The sequence below is a fragment of the Capricornis sumatraensis genome, chromosome 8 (assembly GCF_032405125.1).
Source record: "Capricornis sumatraensis isolate serow.1 chromosome 8, serow.2, whole genome shotgun sequence".
In the NCBI taxonomy this organism is placed as follows: domain Eukaryota; kingdom Metazoa; phylum Chordata; class Mammalia; order Artiodactyla; family Bovidae; genus Capricornis; species Capricornis sumatraensis.
In genome coordinates this window covers 83,422,196-83,442,129 of record NC_091076.1, presented here as the reverse complement: position 1 = coordinate 83,442,129, position 19,934 = coordinate 83,422,196, and the positions used below count along the sequence as shown (strand labels likewise).

Genomic DNA, 19,934 nt, shown 5'->3' with positions numbered 1-19,934 from the left:
GTGGGAGACCTGAGTTCAATCCCTGGGTAGGAATATCCCCTGTGGAGAAGGAAATGGCAACTCACTTCAGTATTCTTGCCTGGAGAATCCCATGGACAGAGGAGCCTGGTGGGCTACAGATGATGGTGTTGCAAAGAGTCGGACACAACCGAGCAACTAACACTTAATGGAACACAGAGAGGGGACCCTCAAACCAATCCAGGGTCTAGGAAAGGCAACCCAAGGAAGTGATGTTTAAACAGAGAGGTAGGAATTGGCTAAAGCAAGGCAGTGTGTGTGTGTGTGTGTTCCTGACAGTTGCAACAGCTTATGCAAAGACTTGGAGGCAACAGTAGAGAGCATGGTATACTAGTATACTGGAGAGACTGAAATGTGTTCAGAATGTCTAGAGCAGGACTGTCCAATAGAATTCTCTGCTATGATGGAAAAGTTCTGTATCTATGCTGTCCTCTATAGTAGCCACTAACCACACGTGACTATGAGCATTTGAAATGTGTAACTGTAGAACTGAATGCTTAATTTAATTTTACTATAGTTGACATATTTAAATAGCCACTGTGGCTGGTGACCATACAGTGGACAGCACAGGTGTATACACTGGAATGTCATGTGAACGGCAGGATTGCAATAAGAGATGGGGTGTGGAGAAGGGTATCCTGCTGCATGGGCTTAGTATGGAGGGTTGTTTAAGCCAGGGAGTAAGGTGATCTGGTTTTCATTTTTGAAACACCACTCTCATTGCTGTAAGGAGAATGGATTAGGGAGGGGTGCCAGGCAGGAGTGAAGCAGGTAGACCAGCCTGAAGGTGGCTGTGGTCTCCCTGGCAGGAAAGACAGTGGTTTGGACCAGGCAGAGATAGGGACAAATTGGGAGGTTTAGGGGTGTGGGGTTCCTGATGGGGTGGATTTTAGGGGTGAGGGAGAGGGAGATGACCTAGGGCTGGCTACTTACTAGGATGGTGGCTCTGTCGCCAGTCTGGACCAGGGCTGGTTTGGAAGGGAGTTGTCGAATTTCAGAAGCATAGCCGCCCCTGCTGGCCGGTGCTGGAAGCGCCTTTAGCTCAGGGAAGGAAGGCTGGTGCCCTCAGGCTGCGGGTCTGGGGGACTGGGGAAAGGTCCCAGGAGGTCGGGAGGTCGGGGTGGTGGGGTGCATTCCAGGGGCAGGTGCTGGGCTGAGTCCCTCCTCTCCGGGAGTGTCCACATCAGCTTTCCCTGCCCCGTCTGAGCCACATGGCCGCTGGGGGACCAGTGGTGGGGAAGAGGAGGGGTGGGGGTCAGCGTGTAGGGGCCGAGTACCTCGCTGACCCAAGGGCCCGCCAGCTCCCCTCTCCTCCGAATAGGACCCCGCACCCAAGGGTGGCCTCCCACTGCCCCACCTCCGGCATCTGGGGGCCTCAAAGGCAGGCAGTGGGGGTGGGGCGGGGCGGGAGGCGGGGCGTGTCTCCCCAGAGAGGGTGTGGCCCTCGGTCCGAATGGTCAGTATCCCGGCCAGCGGGTCCTCCCTCGAGAGCGTTGATCAGGCTGCAGCCAGGCGGGCTGAACGGGTGGCACGCGGGGGGACCCAGCCGGCTCTCAGGGCTCCCGGCCGGCCAGCGCCCCTCCCGGCTGCACTTCCTCCGCAGCCCCAAGCCGGATGCGTCTCGCGCTGCCTCCGCCGAACTAGTGAGTCCGGGATGATGCGGGCGTCCCAGGGGCCCGGACCCCCAGGCCTGGGGGTGGCGGCTAGGAAGCCCAAGTGGGGTTCTTGCTAGCCCAGCCCTGAGCCAGGGTCTCCGCGGGGCTCCGACTCCCTCCTTCACTTGACCTCTCTGGGAAGATGGTAGGGCGGGTGTCCAGGCTGGGGGTGGGGGGCGACGATGGGCAGGGCAGGGGCTGTTGGGCAGGACAGCTGTTGCTGCGGAGGCTTGGGAGCCGTGGACCGGGAGGCAGAACGGTGCGAGGGTGGGGACCTTAGCCAGGTTAAATGGCGAGTGGCATGGGAAAGACGCCCCCGGGGTGCGCAGAAAGATGCTGGTTCAACACTGCGTCGTGAGGACTGGACAGCCCCCGCCTCCTCTGCTTCTGTGGGAAGATGCCCCCACGTCGCCCCCCGCCCCCGACTCCGGAGGCTGAAGCTGCAAGGAAGATGGTCCAGGCCCAGCCACTGTCCACCCTGCCACTCATGCCCCCCACTTCCGTCCCCAAGTCCCCGAGCTCTGCTCCCTGCGCCCTCTCCCCACACTGTTCTCTCCACTCTCCCCACCTTGGGCTCTTTTCCCTTCTCCCTGCTCACCCAATGGGGGGCCCAGGGCCTTCTCCCACTCCACACTGGGGCCCCACCCTACCATGTGATGGCGGCTGTGGTTTCAGCGCTCCCCCAGAGGGTGAGGCAGAGCTTGGAGCTGAACTCCCCGCCCAGCCTGGGGCCTGGTGGGGCTGCAGGCTCAGGGCAGCTTGGGCGCCAGAGAGGTGTCTCCCTCTGGTTCTGAACCCCCTAAGAGACACTAAGGCTGAAAATACAGACAGGCCCTGAAGAATTCTGAGAACTGAAGAGGAACAGCATGGTAGGGCTAGGTGCTGCCCACAGCTTGGAACCTTGGGAAAGTCACTTCCCCCTTCTGAGCCCTGGTCGTCCTGGCAGCAAAATAAAAACTTTGATAGGCCCGTGGTTTTCCGAAGACTTCCCCAGAGAGCTCCTACTCTGCGTGGGAGGTGGAGTGACCTGCCCCCACGTGAAACTGCATTTTCATCTGCTGTGAATATCAACTGCTGGGCAGGAGGCTGTGTCAAGAAAGGGTTGTGCTGTTAACACAAAAGTTTTGGGACCAGGGGCTGTGGCCTCTCAAAGATCAGGAAGTCCCAGAGGGAGAGTCAGGGACAGTGATGGTCCCTGTTTCTCTGACAGCCTCCCTCCCGGTCCTCCCTCCTCTGGCTCCTCTCCCTGCTCCTGTTGGACTGAGCCCCTGCCCTGGGGGCTGGTCTACTTGTGTGTGCTCACCCCAAGGACTGTAGCCCTCCAGGCTCCTCTGTCCAAGGGATTTCCCAGGCAAGAATACTGGAGTGGGTTGCCATTTCCTCCTCCAGGATTTCTTCCCGATCCCGGGATTGAACCTGCTTCTCCACACTGCATGCAGATTCTTACTGCTGAGCCACCAGGGAAAGTCTACTTGTACCCAGCTTCTGTTAGTGAGCCTCTCTGGTCCCAGGCTCCAGCCAGCTCTTCTAGTCCTGCTCCTACTGGGAGAAGGAGGTTGCTGACATCTCTGTCTGCCCCCACCCCTACAGAGGTTCCAGTCAGAAGGGGCAGCCGTCTTCCCTGAGGATGACTACGCCCTCCAGCCCTCCTGCTTTCAGGCTCGAGACCTCAGATGGAGGCGATGAAGATGGCGCCCAGGGAGACAAAGGAAAGGGGGGCGGGAGCTCCGAACCACCCCCCATGGAGTCCCGGTTCCAGGGTGAGGACCGGAACTCCTCCCCACAGATCAAAGTGAACCTCAACTTCCGAAAGGCGGCAGGTGCCAGGTGAGGCAGCATGTGTGGATGGAGCCTGGGGCCTCACTTCTAGCAGAAGCAAACTGGGTGGCCTGGCCCAACACCAGCACCCCTTCCCCACAGCCTGGGGGGTCCTCGGTCTGGCTCTGATGGCTCCAGGGCCGACAGGCTGAACTCCGCTCTGCTCGCTGAGGTTGCTGCTTCCAGAACCTTCCCCATTCTTGCCCTTCTGTCTTCTGGGGTTGCATTCCTCTTGGTAGGGACATATTCTTTCAGCTCCAATTACTCAGCTGAGCCTGGCATGTTCCTTGTTTGTCGCAGTCCCTGCAAGGGGTGGTAGCAGGATCCACACTCCAGGCCAGGAGAGTCAAGGACATCCAGGAATGTCCCGCGTGCTCCCAGGCTCCTCTGAGGCTGGACCTGTTGCCCTGGGGACGTGGACTCTGGGGATTAAGAACAGTGGGCTTATTCTTGGAATCACCTTCACTTTGACTTTCCTGTGATGTCCACTAATTCAGACCCTGGGAACCACTCTGGCAGGGAGCCCTGTGGGTGTGGGGGAGGGGTGCACCTGGCATGCCCCAGCGTGAGGTCTGCCATATCTGCATGGGCCAGACAGCACTCTGCCAGGGAAGCCCCTCTGTCCCTTGCCCCCGCCTCACTCACCCCTGGGACTCGGCCGCCCGCCTTGGCCTCCGAGCCCAGAGCCCCCGTCCTGGTCCTGTCTGTGCTGCAGGACCGAGGTCACATTCACACCAGGGCAGGAGAGGATGCTTGCGAAGCTTCTGGGATTGGGCCACCAGCTCGAGGCAGAACCAGCACCTCGGTGCCCTTTGTGCCCCATGGGCTTCCCTGTCCCAGGACTCTGATGCCACCCTGTGACAGGAAGTGCCTGTCCAAATAGCCACTTCCCCTAGCCAGACTGCCCCAGGCTCCCCAGTCAGCCACAGAGCCCTCTTGGTCATGCTGCGTCCACGTGGTCTGCTGGGTGAATGATGGTGCATCAGTCATGCAATCACAGCTTAAAATATGACTGATCCCAGCAGCCCCCCCACTCATCAGAGCCTCCAACCCTTTCTTGGTTGATCCACTCCATGGTAGACCTGAGGGTCCCCAAAACATCAGTTAGTCCCCCCTTTGTCCCTTCACATTGGCTGGTCATGGTGCCAGGAGCCCAGAGGCAAGCTGGCCTCTGTGAGAAGGGATGGGTCCAGGCGGGGGTACCCCACCCAGCCCTGCTAGACTCAGAAGGGTTACCAGCTCCTTTTGGGGATTTTCCCAGAAGTGTGGCTTCTCAGTAAAATTCTGTGAGCATCTGGTTTCCATTTTGGGACCCATCTCTCTGAGGAGACTCTGTCCAGGCTGGAGTTTCTCTGGAGTCGGGGTCTGGAGTTAGTTGAGCCCTCACCCCCCACCCCATCCCCCGCACCATGAATTCTGCACCATGTGACTTTGGGAAAGTTACTGTATCTCCTTGTTTGTCTGATAGAGATTGCTCACCCAGGACAGAAGTGATGGTCAGGGGGGCAGCTGCTCTGTTGTTAGTCCATAGATGGTCTGAGAAGACGAGGGGTTTTTCTTGATTCCTTGGTGGGGACCAGTGGTACAGACAGCCCCCAAGTCTGTGGGCACCTCTGGTAGCCCTGTGCTTGTTGTGAGACCCTCAGGGCACCTAGAGAGTGAGAGCAGATCTCCCAGATGCCTGAGGTCGGGGGACGCATGGACCACGGCCCCGGACAGTCCCCTCCTCCAGGGGTCTGAGCACCTGGGGTCTCATTGGTCAGTCTGGGAGAGTGCATGCTGCATGCTAAGTCGCTCAATCATATCTGACTCTTTGTGACCCCGTGGACTGTAGCCCTCCAGGCTCCTCTGTCCATGGGATTTTCCAGGCAAGAATACTGCACTGGGTTTCCATGGCCCTCTCCAGGGGAGCTTCCTGACCCAGGGATTGAACCTGTGTCTCCTGCATTGCAAGTGAATTCTTTACCACTCAGCTACAGGGAGGGTAGAGGCCCTCAAGAGGCTCTCATGGAGCTCCCTGGGAAGGGGAAAGAGCTTCCCCTCTTTTGGGGGCCCAGAGCTCTCTTGCAGTTATCAGGCACAAACCACATTCCCACAGCCAGCCAGACCCAAACCGCTTTGGCCGAGACCGGCTCTTCAGCGCCGTGGCCCGGGGGGCCCCCGAGGATCTGGCGGGGCTACCAGAGTACCTGCGCCGGACCAGCAAGTACCTCACAGACTCGGAGTACAGAGGTAGGCTACCGCTCGAGCCGGGGCTCCCTGGGTGGGTCTCGACCATGGTCAGGAGCTGAGAGGCAAGGAGGGGCAGTGCTCCTAGCAGCTCTCCTGCCGATAGAGCCCGCTCCCCTGTCCACCTACCCGACCAGCTCCCAACCTGGGCCTGCCTCGGCCACCCTCAGCCGTGTCAGTGGCGAACGGATATTCTCAGGCTTCCTCAATGTGGCCTTTCCCTGCCTCTTTTTCAGTAACAGCATCACTGAGATCTGACATGCATACCACACACTTTATCTATCCCAGAGCATTCTTTGCCCCAAATATAAGTACCTGTAATATTTGGGCTGATGAAGGAAAGAACATTTGTGCATTCTAGAAGGTTCAAATAGTAATGAAATGTATAAAGCTGAGGGTAAAAACAGTCCATCATCCTGGCTCCTAATAATGATATGGAATACATCTTTTCAAACTGTTTAAATTCAGGAGGTATATATGTAAGAAGTGGGGCCGTGCCATGTGTGCTGATCTGTAATGTGCTTTCCCTGTCTTACTACATCTTATAGCATGCTCCATCTCGGTGCACAGGCCTCTAACTCAGTCACTGTAACAACCGGCGGAGTTTCCCATCCTGCACATTGACCACAGTTTAGTTAACTAACCCCCTACTGGTGGCCATTTAGATTGTAATTTTTGGCCTCAGCACCTCTGTGTACTAAGAGTTTTGTATATAATTCCATGTGATCCTTACAAGAACCCTGGGATGGTTCCATTTTACAGTGAGGAAAATTGAGGTTAAGAGAGGCCAAATGACTTGCCCAGAAGAGACGGAGTTTTTAAGTGGCAAAGCCACTTCACAAACACTGCTCCAAATGTTCTTGTGTGGACAACGTTGCCTACACATCTTAGAAACTTAATTTATAGGGCAGGAATTGTAGCATACCAGAATATTACTCAGCCGTAAAAAGGAACAAATTTGAGCCAGCTGTAGTGAGGTGGATGAACCTAGAGTCTGTTGTACAGAGTGAAGTAAGTCAGAAAGAGAAAAACAAATATGTATATTAATGCATAATATGGAATCTAAAAAAGTGGTACCAATGAACCTAATGGCAGAGAAGGAATGGAGACGTAGACACAGAGAATGGACTGTGGACACAGCAGGGGAAGGAGAGGGTGGGATAAATTGAGAAAGTATCATTGACATGTATCCACTACCGTGTGTAAAACAGACAGCTAGTGGGAAGCTGCTGTATAGCCCAGGGAGCTGAGCTCAGTGCTCTGTGATGACCTAGAGAAGTGGGATGTGGGTGTGGGAGGGAGGCTATAGAGGGAGGGGATTTATGTATATGATTATGACTGATTGGAGTTGTTGTATGGCAGAAACCAAATCAACGTTGTAAAGCAGCTTTTCTGCAACTAAAAAATAAAGAAAATTGCAGCCATACCTGTTGGTATTCTAACCCCTCTGGCTTGAGCCTTATCACCCTGCGGCATGGCTGGGGTGCTCCCTGTATGGGTGGGTGGGCGGCCTGAACACCACAGTGCCCCCTCCCCTCCTCCTGCAGAGGGCTCCACGGGGAAGACCTGTCTGATGAAGGCTGTGCTGAACCTTCGGGACGGGGCCAACGCCTGCATCGAGCCACTGCTGCAGATTGACCGTGCCTCGGGCAATCCCCAGCCTCTGGTCAACGCCCAGTGCTTGGATGAGTACTACCGAGGCCACAGTGCCCTCCACATCGCCATCGAGAAGCGAAGCCTGCTCTGCGTGAAGCTCCTGGTGGAGAATGGGGCCGATGTGCATGCCCGGGCCTGCGGCCAGTTCTTTCAGAAGAGGAGCCAAGAGACCTCCTTCTACTTCGGTGAGCTGCCTTTTTGTATAAAGTGGACTGCAGAGGGGATAAGGCCTTGCCCACGGTCACAGGGTTAATGTGATCCTGAAACCCAGACCTGTCTGACCCCTTATGCTTCTAATCACTCGGCCACCTGCAAAGGCAGCTTGTCTAAGAGATGTTTTACCCTTATCTGGCCAAGGAAGCTCACTCACTACACTCGAGCTCAGACCAGGGCCAGGGGAGCGGGCAGCTAGCACTGGTGTGTGATGAGACTCAACCAGACAGGGCCTGGAGGAAGGAACATCTGTGCCCAGCGGCAGTGGGTCTGGGCCCCAGCAAAGAAAGGAGATAGAGGCAAGGGGTGGGAAGCCTGATGGGCAAGCCCACACTCTGATCCCTTTAGAGCTCCAGGTCCTCTCCCTTGGGTCAGAGCTGGACAGAGCCACCTCGACCAGCTCCTGAGAGAAGGTGCAGCTGCCCTGGGCAGGGCCCGGGACCTTCTCTGCTCACTACCTGGCCTGGCTGGGCCGGGGACCCTGATATAATACTGCATCTCCTCTTCTGGCTGCCTGACCCACCTCAAGGCAGTCCAGGGAGCATAACGAGCCAGCGGGTGGAAGCTGAGAGACCCAAGGCCCAAGCTGTCTCCTTGGCCCCCAGGCGAGCTGCCCCTCTCCCTGGCTGCGTGCACCCAGCAGTGGGATGTGGTGACCTATCTCCTGAAGAACACGCACCAGCCCGCCAACCTGCAGGCCACTGACTCGCTGGGCAACACAGTGCTGCATGCCTTGGTGATGATTGCAGACAACTCTCCGGAGAACAGCATGCTGGTGACCCACATGTACGACAGGCTCCTCCAGGTGGGGGGCCTGCAGCTGGAGGACATGCCCAACCTGCAGGGCCTCACGCCCCTGAAGCTGGCCGCCAAGGAGGGCAAAATCGAGGTGAGTGGCCGGGTCGCCCTTTCCAGGAAGCAGGAGTACTCAGCCAGGAATTTTGCAGAAAGAGCCTGGGGTGGTGTCTAGCTCAGAGCAGTTCCGGCATGCACCTCTCCTACGTGTGTGTTTATTATTGGTAAATTATCCAGGAGCTGCAGAATGAATATATTACATTATAAAGCAGGGATTGTATATTTTTGGCTGCACTGTGCAGCTTCCCAGATCTTAGTTCCCCGACAAGGGATTGAACCTGGGCCATGGCAGTACAAGCCTGAATCCTCACCACTGAACCACCAGGGAACTCCCAGGGATTCTTTTTAAAGTCATTTGGGTTTCTTGATTAGCAAATAGCTGTCTCATGTTCTTTGCTGTTAGGTTTTCTTCCTATTGATTTTTGTGTTCTTTTTAAAAATTATTTATGTATTTATTTTTTAAATTTTGGCTGTGCTGGGTCTTTGTTGCTGCACACTGGCTTTCTCTAGCTGTGGCAAGTGGGGGCTACTCTCTAGTTGAAATGCAAGAGCTTCTCATTGTGGTGGCTTCTCTTGTTGAGCAGTGCACACTCAAGGGTACGTGGGCTTCTGTTGTGGCATGCGGGCTCAGTAGTTGGGGCTCACAGCCTCCAGGGGTCATTAGTTGTGGCACATGGGGCTTAGCGACATATGAGATTTCCCAGACCAGGGATCGAACCCGTGTCCCTTGCATTGCAAGGCAGATTCTTAACCCCTTGACCAGCAGGGAAGTCCCATAAGTGTTACTGATCATGAACATAACAGCATTTTGTTTACAATTTGCAAATCATAGTTGCAAATTTTTCTCCCAGTTCAACATTAAAAAAATGTTATGGCATTTTTTGCTACACAGAATTTTTACATTTTTATGTAGCTGAGTATAATTATCTTTTTCTTGATTTTTGCTATTGCTTAACTCCTACAATATTTTAAAACTTTGTGTGTGTGCATGAATATACGTGTGTGTGTATGCATGTGTGTGTATTCCATAGCCTTATCTTCTTCCAGACTTTTCTTTTGCAGTTTCAATTTTAACGCCTAAAGCTGATTTATCTGGAAGTTATAAGTTACTCTTAGAAAGAGTAACCATGAGGAAATTCCCAAGCAGTCCAGTGGTTAGGACTCTACTTTGATTGCCAAGGGCTTAGGTTCGATCCTTCGTCTGGGAACTAAAAGATTCCATAAGCTGTGTGGTTAAACAAAAAGAATAAACATAATCTAGCTTTACTTTTTTCTCAAAAAACTTTCTCATTGTCTGATCCTTATTATCAGGGGGAGCTTCATGGGTGTACAACCTACACAGGTGACACAGGGCCCCATGCTTAGAACATAGGTGTCTTTAAAGCTTAAGACCAAACTGAACATAAATGGGTTTTACATTTTCTTCCTGCCCTCCAAGGCCCCTGGGGTGTGGGGACCTCCCTTTGTGTCTAAAGGCATGGCTGTGTGACCTGTGGAAGCCACTCCCCAGCACAGGAAGCCCCCACCTCCAACATTCCTCATTTGTAAAACCACACTGCTCCGAACCTGTTCAGGTCAGGGACACTTTCTAGCCTGCTGAGAGCTCTAGACTCTGGCCACAGTCATGCACACACATGTGTAGCTGGCAGCCTCTGATGTCATGGGGCATTAAGGACCCCTGAACTGGGGGTCCCTTGGCCATAAGACTGTCCAGAAAAGAGGCCTTGGGGCAGGAATGGGGAAGGAAGAGCCAAGGTTGGCAGGCCCTGGCATAGGTGGGTAGGTGGGAGTGCCTACATGGGGCTTAGTACGTGGACATGTATAACAGTTCATATGCACAAGTACACGTGTGTGCAGGGCACATGCGTGTGTCTGCTCTGCAGGACACTGAGTCCGAGGCTTCCCATCAGTGGGGGTGGTGGCCATGCAGGTCAAGCTCAAGCTCATGAGCCTGGCCCTGTAGATTTTCAGACACATCCTGCAGCGGGAGCTCCCGGAGCCATGCCAGTACCTTTCCCGAAAGTTCACCGAGTGGTCCTATGGGCCTGTGCGGGTGTCGCTGTATGACCTGGCCTCTGTGGACAGCTGGGAGGAAAATTCAGTGCTGGAGATCATCGCCTTTCACTGCCGAAGCCCAGTGAGCCCGCGGGGTGGGGGTGTGCCTAGGGGGCCTGGCAGAGCTTCCTGCGAGGTCTACCGCTCGGGTCAGCCTGCTGGACCACACAGGCCCTGAAACTGGGATGTGGGGGTGTGGCATCATGTCTCCACCCAGCCCCTGGGCACACGCTCACTCCACACACTGGTGCCACCCAAGCTGGGGATCACGCCAGGGTGTCCTCTCTGTTGCCAAGCACCTGTTCAGGACTGGTCACTCTGTAGCTGTGAGGGTGGGGAGGGGTCATTCGGGGCTCCCTGTCCTCTCCTCCTCCCCTGGTGCCCCCAACTGTACTTGCTGAACCAAAGGCGCCTCTGACTCTCACCTGCCGTCCCAGCTCCGCCACCGGATGGTAGTCTTGGAGCCGCTGAACAAACTGCTGCAGGCGAAGTGGAATCTGCTCATCCCCAGGTTCTTCTTCAACTTCCTGTGTTATTTGACCTACATGTTCATCTTCACCGCTGTCACCTACCACCAGCCTGCCCTGGAGAAGGCAAGGCGGGGAGGGGCACGTCCTGGGGAGGCTTGCTGGAAACAACCCTGGCAGAAGATGGGGCAAGGATTATCACCCACCCTGCAGATGCTGACCGCTGGGTGCTGTAGCCACGTGCTAACCTAGCTGGTCACAGCATGGCAGTAACAGCATAGCGGTAACAACAGTAATAGTTAGGACTTAGTGAGTGTGCACCATATGTGAGAAAGTGTTCCACATGACTGACATGTGTTAACATGTTTAATCTCACAAGTCTCTGAGATGATAACTCTCATCATGGCTGGTTTACAGGTGAGTGAAGGGAGGCACAGAGAGATTAAGCACCTTCTCCAGGGCCACACAGGCTGTGAGCGGTGGAGATGGGGCCTGAAACCAGACAGTCTGGCTCCAGAGCCAATGCTTGCTCTGCCACTCTGGGGGCCTCCCCACCACTCACACTCAGAATGGGCCCCCAGCCTAGCTATCAGTGGGGGGCTGCTGGGAGGGGACCCCAGGCTGAGCCGAGCATCTCTTCGAGCAGGACTTCCTCTCACCGGAAGTGATGGCTGGGAACACCATGCTGCTGCTGGGCCATGTGCTGCTCCTGCTTGGGGGAGTCTACCTCCTCATAGGCCAGGTGAGGGCTCCTCTGACCACCCCGCTCCAAACCCAGAATCCTGCTCTGAGGAGCCTGGGCACAGGTTAACCAAGTCCCTGCATTTTCAGGAGACTGAGCCCCATACCTGGTCCCGTGCTGAGCAGCCTTAGGTCGGCCTTGCCTTCTGGCCTGAATGCCCTAACCCTGCTGTGCTTGCTGGGGTGCCCTCAGGGCGGCAAATGACTCCTGTGATCCCCTGGCAGTGCCAGCTTTGCTCCCTTGTGAATAGAGCTAGATGGCCCCCAGCCCACGGTCCCTTGGCTGGGTCATTCCTCACTTGAAGAGCACAGAAGGGTAGGCTCGGGGCCTGAGCAGGACATCCTCAGGGGAAGATACTGCCAGCTTGCGGGAGACAGACTGGGCCGTGGTGTGGAGACTCTCTGGGAGGCCAGGGTGTCTGGAGCACCGGATGGTCCCTGGGCAGCCAGGAAGGGGGAGGGAAAGGAGCCCCTTTCATCGTATGGAGCATGAGCCCTCCAGCTGGATCCACAGGGAGCCGGGGGATCCCTGGCATTGTCTGGGTGTCTGACGGTTTGGAAACAGAGTCTGGAGCTTTCTCAGCTACCAGCCAGATTCATAAGCACCCCAAAAGTCAAAGCTGCCGCCTGAGCCCCCGAGGCGGTTTTGGTTGGATTGTGACAGGCCGTGGGCGGGGAGCTTGACAGTGGCGATCCAGCCCTGAGGGCAGTGGGGCTGTGTTGTGGCCCAGCACGTGTCACAGCCTGTCCTCCCGGCTCCCTGCCCCCCTGCAGCTGTGGTACTTCTGGAGGCGCCGTCTGTTCATCTGGATCTCCTTCATGGACAGCTACTTCGAAATCCTCTTGTACGTGAGGCCTCACCCCTCCTCCCCCATCTTGGCCTGGGAGGGGGCACCACACCGGCTTTGGGGACCAGGGAGCTCCAGGGGCTGGGACCAGCATGCAGGCTGGACCCCAGAGCTGGGCTGCTGTTGGGTCCAGCTCATCACGTCGACCGAGTCCTCGCTCTGCCTCAGTGGAGCCTAGAGTCTTTACCTGCTGTGTCTCACTGAATCCTCGCCTGCCGAGTCAGGCGTTGTTCCTGTCACCCTCGCTTTACAGGGGAGGGAACTGGGGCCCTCAGGGACCTCACCCGAGATGGAGGTCGGGATGCTCAGGTCCAGTCCGGACACAGGGAGGACATCTCATCTCTGAGACCGCGGCAGGGGCTGTGGGGCAGTGGGGGTCTGCACCGGCCAGGGGAGGCCCGCGAGCTGACCGACCCTGCCCCCCGCAGCCTGGTCCAGGCACTGCTCACCGTGCTGTCCCAGGTGCTGTGCTTCTTGGCCGTCAAGGCACACCTGCCGCTGCTCGTGTGCTCGCTGGTGCTGGGCTGGCTGAACCTGCTCTACTACATGCGTGGCTGGCAACACACGGGCATCTACAGCGTCATGATCCAGAAGGTGAGAGGCAGGGGCAGCCCCGTGCAGCCAGACTGGGCGGAGCTGGACACTGCACCCCAGGGGGACTCCTTTTGGGCTCAGCAGGCACGTGCCGACCCCACCCCCCCCAGCTAGGCTAGGCAGAGGGGAATGTGAGCAAGTCTGCCCGTGCCCCATGCCCCCAGATGCTCACCGAGTGTCAGCATCAGGGTGCACATACCTGTGCCTGCTCTCAGGGTCTGCCCTCCACGTGGGTAAGCACATGTGCACATGTGTGTGCTGGCAAGTGTCCACACAGGAGCATGCGCCTCCTTGCTCACTGAAGTAGCAGGGACCAAGCATAGAAGCTCACCAGTGTGGCTGTGCCCTGGGTCATCTGGGCACGTGGAGGTGCCTGCATTCATTCAGTCATTCAACATTTAGGAAGCAGATGCTAGGTATGGGTCAGGCCCTGTTCTAAGTGTCAGGAACACAGTATTTTGTTCACAAACAGAATAGATCTCGCTCTCCTGAAGCTGACATTCTAGCCGAGGAAACAGCATAAGAAAGCAAATGAGAATGGTGCATTACACTAAATTCTCTGAAGGAAACATGTAAGGGGGGTGTGAGGGACAGTGACTAGGTGCTGTAAACAGGCTGCTCTGCGGGTCTCTTTGAAGAGGTGGCATGTAAGTTAAGATCCGAGAGAATGATCCAGCCACCACAGGCTCAAGGAAGTAGCAATCTAGGCAAAGGGACCAAGGCCGGAAGCCAGAGCAAGCTGGGACAGCTAGGGACAGACAGAGGCTGGGAGGGTATGGGAGGAAGTGGGGGGAAGGGAGTGGTTTTGCTGGCCTCAGGGAGGCCCCTGGAGGGTTTCAGTCATGTCCAACTCTTTGCAACCCTATGGACTATGGCCCTCGGGGCTCCTCTGTCCATGGAATTCTCTAGGCAAAAATACTGGAGTGGGTTGCTATGTTCTCCTCCAGGGGATCTTCCCCACCAAGGGATGGAACCCGTGTCTCTCACATCTCCCACAATGGCAGGCAGGTTCCTTCCCACTGAGCCACCTGGGAAGCTCAGTGACATTAAGTACATTTACAGTGTTGTACAACCATCTCCATCATCTCCAGGATTTGTCCAACTTCCCCAGTTGAAATTCTGTCCCATGAAACCCGAACTCCCCATTACTCGCCTCCTCCTTGCCCCTGGTAACCACACTTTGACTTTCTATCTCTATGAGTTTCACTATTCTGAGTGCCTCATCATGTAAGTACCAGTCATACAGTATTTGTCCTTTTGTGCCTGGCTTATTTCCCTGGGCATAATGTCCTCAAGTTTCATCTCTGCTATCACACATTAGAATTTCCTTTCTGTTTAAGACTGAATAATACTGCACTGTATGTAGACACCACATTTAGTTTATCTGTTCATCCATCTGTGAACAATTGGGTTGTTGCCACCTCTGGCTGTTTGAACAACGCTGCTGCAAACACGGGTACCTGGGTTATCTGTTTAAGTCCTTGTTTTTCCATTCCTTCTCTTGGGTACATATCCAGACGTGGAGCTGCCGGAGCCTGTGGTTTAATTTTTTGGCCTTGGAGGGTTTTGAGCAGGAAAATGATGTGATCTGATATAGATTTTTTAAAAGACCCCCCTTCTCACTGTGGCTCCACAGGGCCTGTGTATGCACACATTGTGCATGTGCGCGTGCACGTGTTCAGGGCTGAAGCAGGGTCTGGAGTCACACCTAGTGACCTGGGCCCCCCAACCAACTCTGGGGCGTGTGTTCTAGGTCATCCTTCGGGACCTGCTCCGCTTCCTGCTGGTCTACTTAGTCTTCCTTTTCGGCTTCGCTGTTGGTAAAGGCCCTTGCTCCCCCGCCCAGCCCTTGCTACCCTCGAGGCTGCCCGCTGGTCTCCCCTAGGCTGAGCACCCCCTGCCTCTCTCCCCTCCCCGCAGCACTAGTGAGCCTGAGTCGGGAGCCCCAGGACACCGGGGCCCCTGTGGGTTCCAACTCCACAGAGGTGGCAGGGAAGGAGGACAAGGAGGCCCCATACCAGGGCATCCTGGACACCTCCTTGGAGCTGTTCAAGTTCACCATCGGCATGGGCGAGCTGGCCTTCCAAGACCAGCTGCACTTCCGCGGTGTGGTGCTGCTGCTGCTCCTGGCCTATGTGCTGCTCACCTACGTCTTGCTGCTCAACATGCTCATTGCACTCATGAGCGAGACCGTCAACAGCGTCGCCACCGACAGCTGGAGCATCTGGAAGCTGCAGGTACCTGGGGAGGGTCCCCATCGCCTCTTGTGTCCTGAGCCCCCGAGTGGGATCTCCCTTGTCCATTCTTTCCATCCTGCACAGGGCTGACCTGAGGATGGATCAGGTCTTGGGAGGTGCCTCGCACATACTAGGTGCTGTGTGTTAGCTGCCATCATTGTTAGTACTAAGTGTTTCCCGAGTGCCCAGTGCAGGGCTAGACATGGTTCTAGGCTCCAAGCATATGGCAGAGAACGAGATGAAGACTCCGCCCTCGTGCATCCCGCTTCGGTACTCATCGAATGTTCTGTGGGGTTAGCTTGGTGGGTGACACATGTGGGATGCAGGGGCCTGGGTTGGTCTGGCCTGGAGGAGCTGAGGGGGAGGGCAGAGGCTGGGGTAGCTGGGAGCTGATGAGAGCTGGGAGGGTCCAGGTGGGTCTGGACAGGTGCTGCGGGGAGAGCCTTGTGGGTGAGGGGGTGCTGAACTGTGTGACCAATTCACTGCTGACCGGGCAAGCCACTTATCTTCTCTGAGCCTCACCTGCAAAGTTCCATGCCGTCCCCAACTGGCTTGAGTGCCAGGGGCAGGCACTGTGAAGTTCTGTGCCTGCTGTAGTTCTAAAAGCTGTAGTTATGTGACTGCAAGTCACTGTAGGGCATTCATCACCTGCGGGCTCCCCAGCAATCACCCAGGACACGTCATCTTCAGTCTCTAAGTGGGAACACATTCAGGGGATGCAGGGCTTGACACAGAGGCATGTGAACTGTGGGGCTGGATTCAGATCCACGCACTTCACGGATGCTGAGTTACGCTGTGAAGTGCCGCCGCGCTGTCTGATGAATCCTTTGTTCCCAGAAAGCCATCTCTGTCCTAGAGATGGAGAAGGGCTACTGGTGGTGCAGGAGGAAGCAGCAGCGGGCAGGGGTGAGACTGACAGTTGGCTCCAGGCCAGATGGTAGCCCCGACGAGCGCTGGTGCTTCAGGTGAGCAGGGGGCCGGGGCAGCCTGGGGGCCCTGCTGAAAACCAGCGGGAGAGCAGCTAGGAAGGAAAGCCAGGTCTGGAGGGAAAGGCAGGGTCTGTGTGTCCGAGGACTCTGGCCAGGGCAGGCGAGGTCAGTGCTGCTGGACCTCATTAGACCCAGAGCTCCAAGACCCGCCGCTCTGCCTATCAGTTCATCTTCCTATCCACTGACTGAAACTGAAGGTCCCTCCCCAATGGTCCATGACTAACTCCTTCAGTCCTGAAATGGGGTACAGTCAGGAGGTCAAAAGCCAGAGGCATCCTGGGGTCAGAGTGTGCTAAGCCTGCTGTGACTGTTTGGCTTTGCCCTTCTACTCTCCACCCCCATCCTGACCCTGAGGCTGCAACCCTTCCCTTGAAAGCAGACTCTCCCCACAGAGAGGGAGCCTGGTGACAAGTGCATGGCCAGAAATACACTTTTCTGAGGGCATAGCCAAGCAAGGGGTGGGTCGTAGGATGTGGAGTAGCTGTGAAAAGACTCCAGAGCCTGAGTCCACAGAGATCCAGCTCCTCTAAATTCCTCTCTGGATGCTGGGGACAATCCAGGTCACTGTGAATAGCCAGAGCAGACAGACGCCTGTTCCTCCCTGTGGGCCCCTTGTAGGGGCAACAGTCTGAGAGCTGAGAGCACAGGCTCAGGTGGGCTGGTAGATGGTCCAGAGTCCTGTGGAGAAGACTCGCCCTCCTTGCCCTCCTCTGGAGCAGCCGCTCTCCTGCACCCCTGGCCTCCTGGAGCCTCACGGCTGCCCTGTCTCCTGCAGGGTAGAGGAAGTGAACTGGACTGCGTGGGAGCAGACACTGCCCACGGTGTGCGAGGAGCCCTCAGGGCGGGGCGGCCCTGGTGAGTGGCTGTGGGGCGTGTCTGCTTGGCCCACAGCACAGAGAGTCTGGGCTCCAGGCTCCATCGTGGAGGGGCTTTGTCCCATAAAGTGGTGCCTCCCCCAGTCTGTCCCCCCTCCTCACCACCTCTTGGGCAACCAGCTCCTGGTGCACCCTCCCCTCCTGCCTCTCCCTGACCAGGTTTCTGTCTGTCCCTCTGCTGCACCCTCCACTCATTCAATGGGTTCTGGGGGGGACCAGCAGGGGAACAAGCCAGTGCCCAATGGCTCCACCCCGACAGGCCAGCCTGGCCACCCCCACACCTGAGAAGCCACTTCCTCTGCCTTTGCCTCACGGCTCAGGCTTGTTCAAGGCCCCTCAATTCTAGGGTGGTGCTGGCCCTCCTCCAAGAATGACCCCCACCAGAGGCCTATTATGAGGACTGGCTCTCTGCAGGGCAGGCCCCTTCTAGAATCCTCTGTAGCTCCCACTTCAGGACTTCCGGCTGCCCTTCTCTCCTTTCTCATGCTCTTTCCAGACTCTGCCTGCTGTGCCCCGGCTCCCTCCCAACAGCCGCCCCATCACTCGAGAAACCGGTGTGTGGAGTCTCCTCTTGCCTCCAGGGCTCCTGGGTCCTTGACCACACGGCCCTCACTGATAACCTCCTGCCTCCGAGCCCTGCTGTCCCCTCCCTTGAAGACTCTGAAAATCCCCTTGTCATTCCACACCCCACTGCCTGCTCTGACCTCGAACTGGACATCACCATTGGGAACAGCCTTGGGGCTGCCCTGCCAGGACCACATTTGTCAGGCCGCCCCTCTTCGCCCAGGCGGGAGGACTTGTGGGTCTCTACCACCCCCTGCCCCCTGGTGCTGAGTGTCCTTGGGACCCTCTGCCCTGCCCCTTCCCTCCCACGTCTGCACCCAGATCCTAGACAAGGCTTTTGGCTCCAGGCTCATCCCACTCCAGTCCCTCTGATGCAGACAAAAACCACACACAGCCCCCAGCACACAACGCCTCCCACTGCCTGGAAGGCCACATTCCTCCTCCTCGGGTCAAGGCCCAAAACGGTTGTCCAGCCCCCTCCCCTGCACCTCCCTCCATGTGATGGCAGTCCTTCAACAGTGCTCCCTGTTCATCTCTCCTTGGCTCTGTCCCAAGTGCCCTTCCATTCTCTGGGCGTCCACCTTTCCCATCTTCTCCCCAGGTGGGGTGGGGTCTCCTCTCTTCTCTGAGCACCTGACTCTCGCCACCCTCTGGCTTTTCAGCACATTATCTCAGGTGTTCTGGTTTCTAACACAAGAGCCTGTCACCTGCAGGCACTCTCAGCTCCTGGGAGGAGGCCCCTGATGGGCACGTGGTGGGGGGAGGCACTGCCTGGGACTCCTCGCCTGCTGTCTACAGGCAGGAGTGGTGCCATAGCTGTGGCCTCCTCCTGTTTCCTGGAGCCTGCTTCCTGGGGTACACACCCTGAGGACCAGGCCACCGTGGTCTTCATCCCTTTACAGGCGCCATGAAGAGCCCGGCTTTGGCCTCCCAGTCCAGCCAGGACAGCGCGGTTGAGGAAGACCAGGTGCCCCTGCAGCCCCTGCAGTCCCACTGATGGATATCTTTCCAGTCCCACCTGCTGGCTCTGGGGCTCCAGGGGTCTTTGGTGGCAAAAATGAATAAATATTTTCTTGTGGCTGACTCTCCTGGAAACGTTAGTTGAGTAAAGGTATTGGGCCCTTGGGCTGGTTGGCATCTGCCACTTCTCTGAGAGTTTACCTGTGTCTGGGGCGGGGCTGTTCCCTCAGTCTCCTGGGCACAGGGACCCTCACCTGCATCCCCACAGCTGCCCTCTTTGGGGTGCAGGCAGTTGGCCGAGGCACTGTGCCTGCTGTCACCGCAGAAGTGAGGTGGTGGACACAGGCCAGTAGGGCCCCTCTACCCCAGCCTCGACACCAGTTAGTCACCTGCAGGACGTCTCTCAGCCCGCTCCTGGGCTGAACTTCATTCAGGCTGTGGATTACCGATTCCTGTGCAATCCAGGGGTTCCCACTCCTGCAAGCCAGAGGGACCCCCCTGGGACACGAGAGCAAGGTTACCCCGGCCTCTGAAGGCTTGCGAGGCTCCGGGCGCCCTCGGGGTCCCTAGCCGTCATCCCCCAGCATTTCCGGACGCCTCTTGGTCTTCTTGGCACTTACACTAAATCCTTCGCGCATGACGCTGGACCTCGTGGGTGTCTGACCCCTAGGCGTGGGCCCCTCTAGAAGCCCCCCTCCCTACATGAAAACCCCACGCCTATTTCTAAGACCTGCTCAGTAACTGATGGGTGACCACTGCGTTTCCGGCATTTTCCCTTGGGGTCCTGTGTGTTTGTTCCCAGGACGTGCGTGGACGGGCTGAATGTTTTCTAAGTGGTCAGACCCAAGCCTGTTCCCACGCTGTGGGAGGGAGGAAGGCTTCACCGCTGGTGAAACGCGGGCGCGGCTGGAGGAGTCTCGAAGGAGCGGGGGACGGAGGAAGGGGAGTGAGGGGGACGGTCGGGGAGCAGTGGCTGGAAGGGCTGGTGCGGGGAGGGCAGACGGCCCCGGTCCCCAGGACGGGGAGCGGTCACGGTGTGTGCACGCCTGCCGCGCGCCAGCCTCAGTAGGGTTTCGAGGGCGTGATCGCATGTAACGCGCAGAACCACGGTCTGTAGCCTCCGCCGCTCCACCTTCCAGAGAAGCAAGCGGAAGCTCGCG

The 19,934-nt window shown here is 56.8% G+C and overlaps 1 protein-coding gene across 1 annotated transcript; it reads left to right on the top strand.

Moving 5' to 3' along the window:
- The first annotated feature begins 1,539 nt into the window (after window positions 1-1,539).
- Window positions 1,540-18,811, top strand: TRPV2 (transient receptor potential cation channel subfamily V member 2). Its single transcript, XM_068977752.1, has 15 exons — window positions 1,540-1,661; window positions 3,264-3,500; window positions 5,590-5,723; window positions 7,268-7,561; window positions 8,195-8,478; window positions 10,408-10,581; window positions 10,937-11,092; window positions 11,610-11,708; window positions 12,482-12,552; window positions 12,984-13,149; window positions 14,903-14,969; window positions 15,070-15,386; window positions 16,224-16,351; window positions 17,151-17,230; window positions 18,717-18,811. The coding sequence occupies exons 2-15, from the start codon at window positions 3,301-3,303 to the stop codon at window positions 18,809-18,811; spliced, it is 2,265 nt and encodes a 754-aa protein (XP_068833853.1). The 5' UTR covers window positions 1,540-1,661; window positions 3,264-3,300.
- The last annotated feature ends 1,123 nt before the right edge of the window (window positions 18,812-19,934 follow it).

Coding starts and splice junctions, on each gene's coding strand:
- TRPV2 (XM_068977752.1), top strand. CDS start 3,301: ATGACTACGCCCTCCAGCCCTCCTGCTTTCAGGCTCGAGACCTCAGAT. Junction 11,709..12,481: donor TCTACCTCCTCATAGGCCAG/GTGAGGGCTCCT, acceptor GCCCCCCTGCAG/CTGTGGTACTTCTGGAGGCG. Junction 17,231..18,716: donor CTCAGGGCGGGGCGGCCCTG/GTGAGTGGCTGT, acceptor ATCCCTTTACAG/GCGCCATGAAGAGCCCGGCT.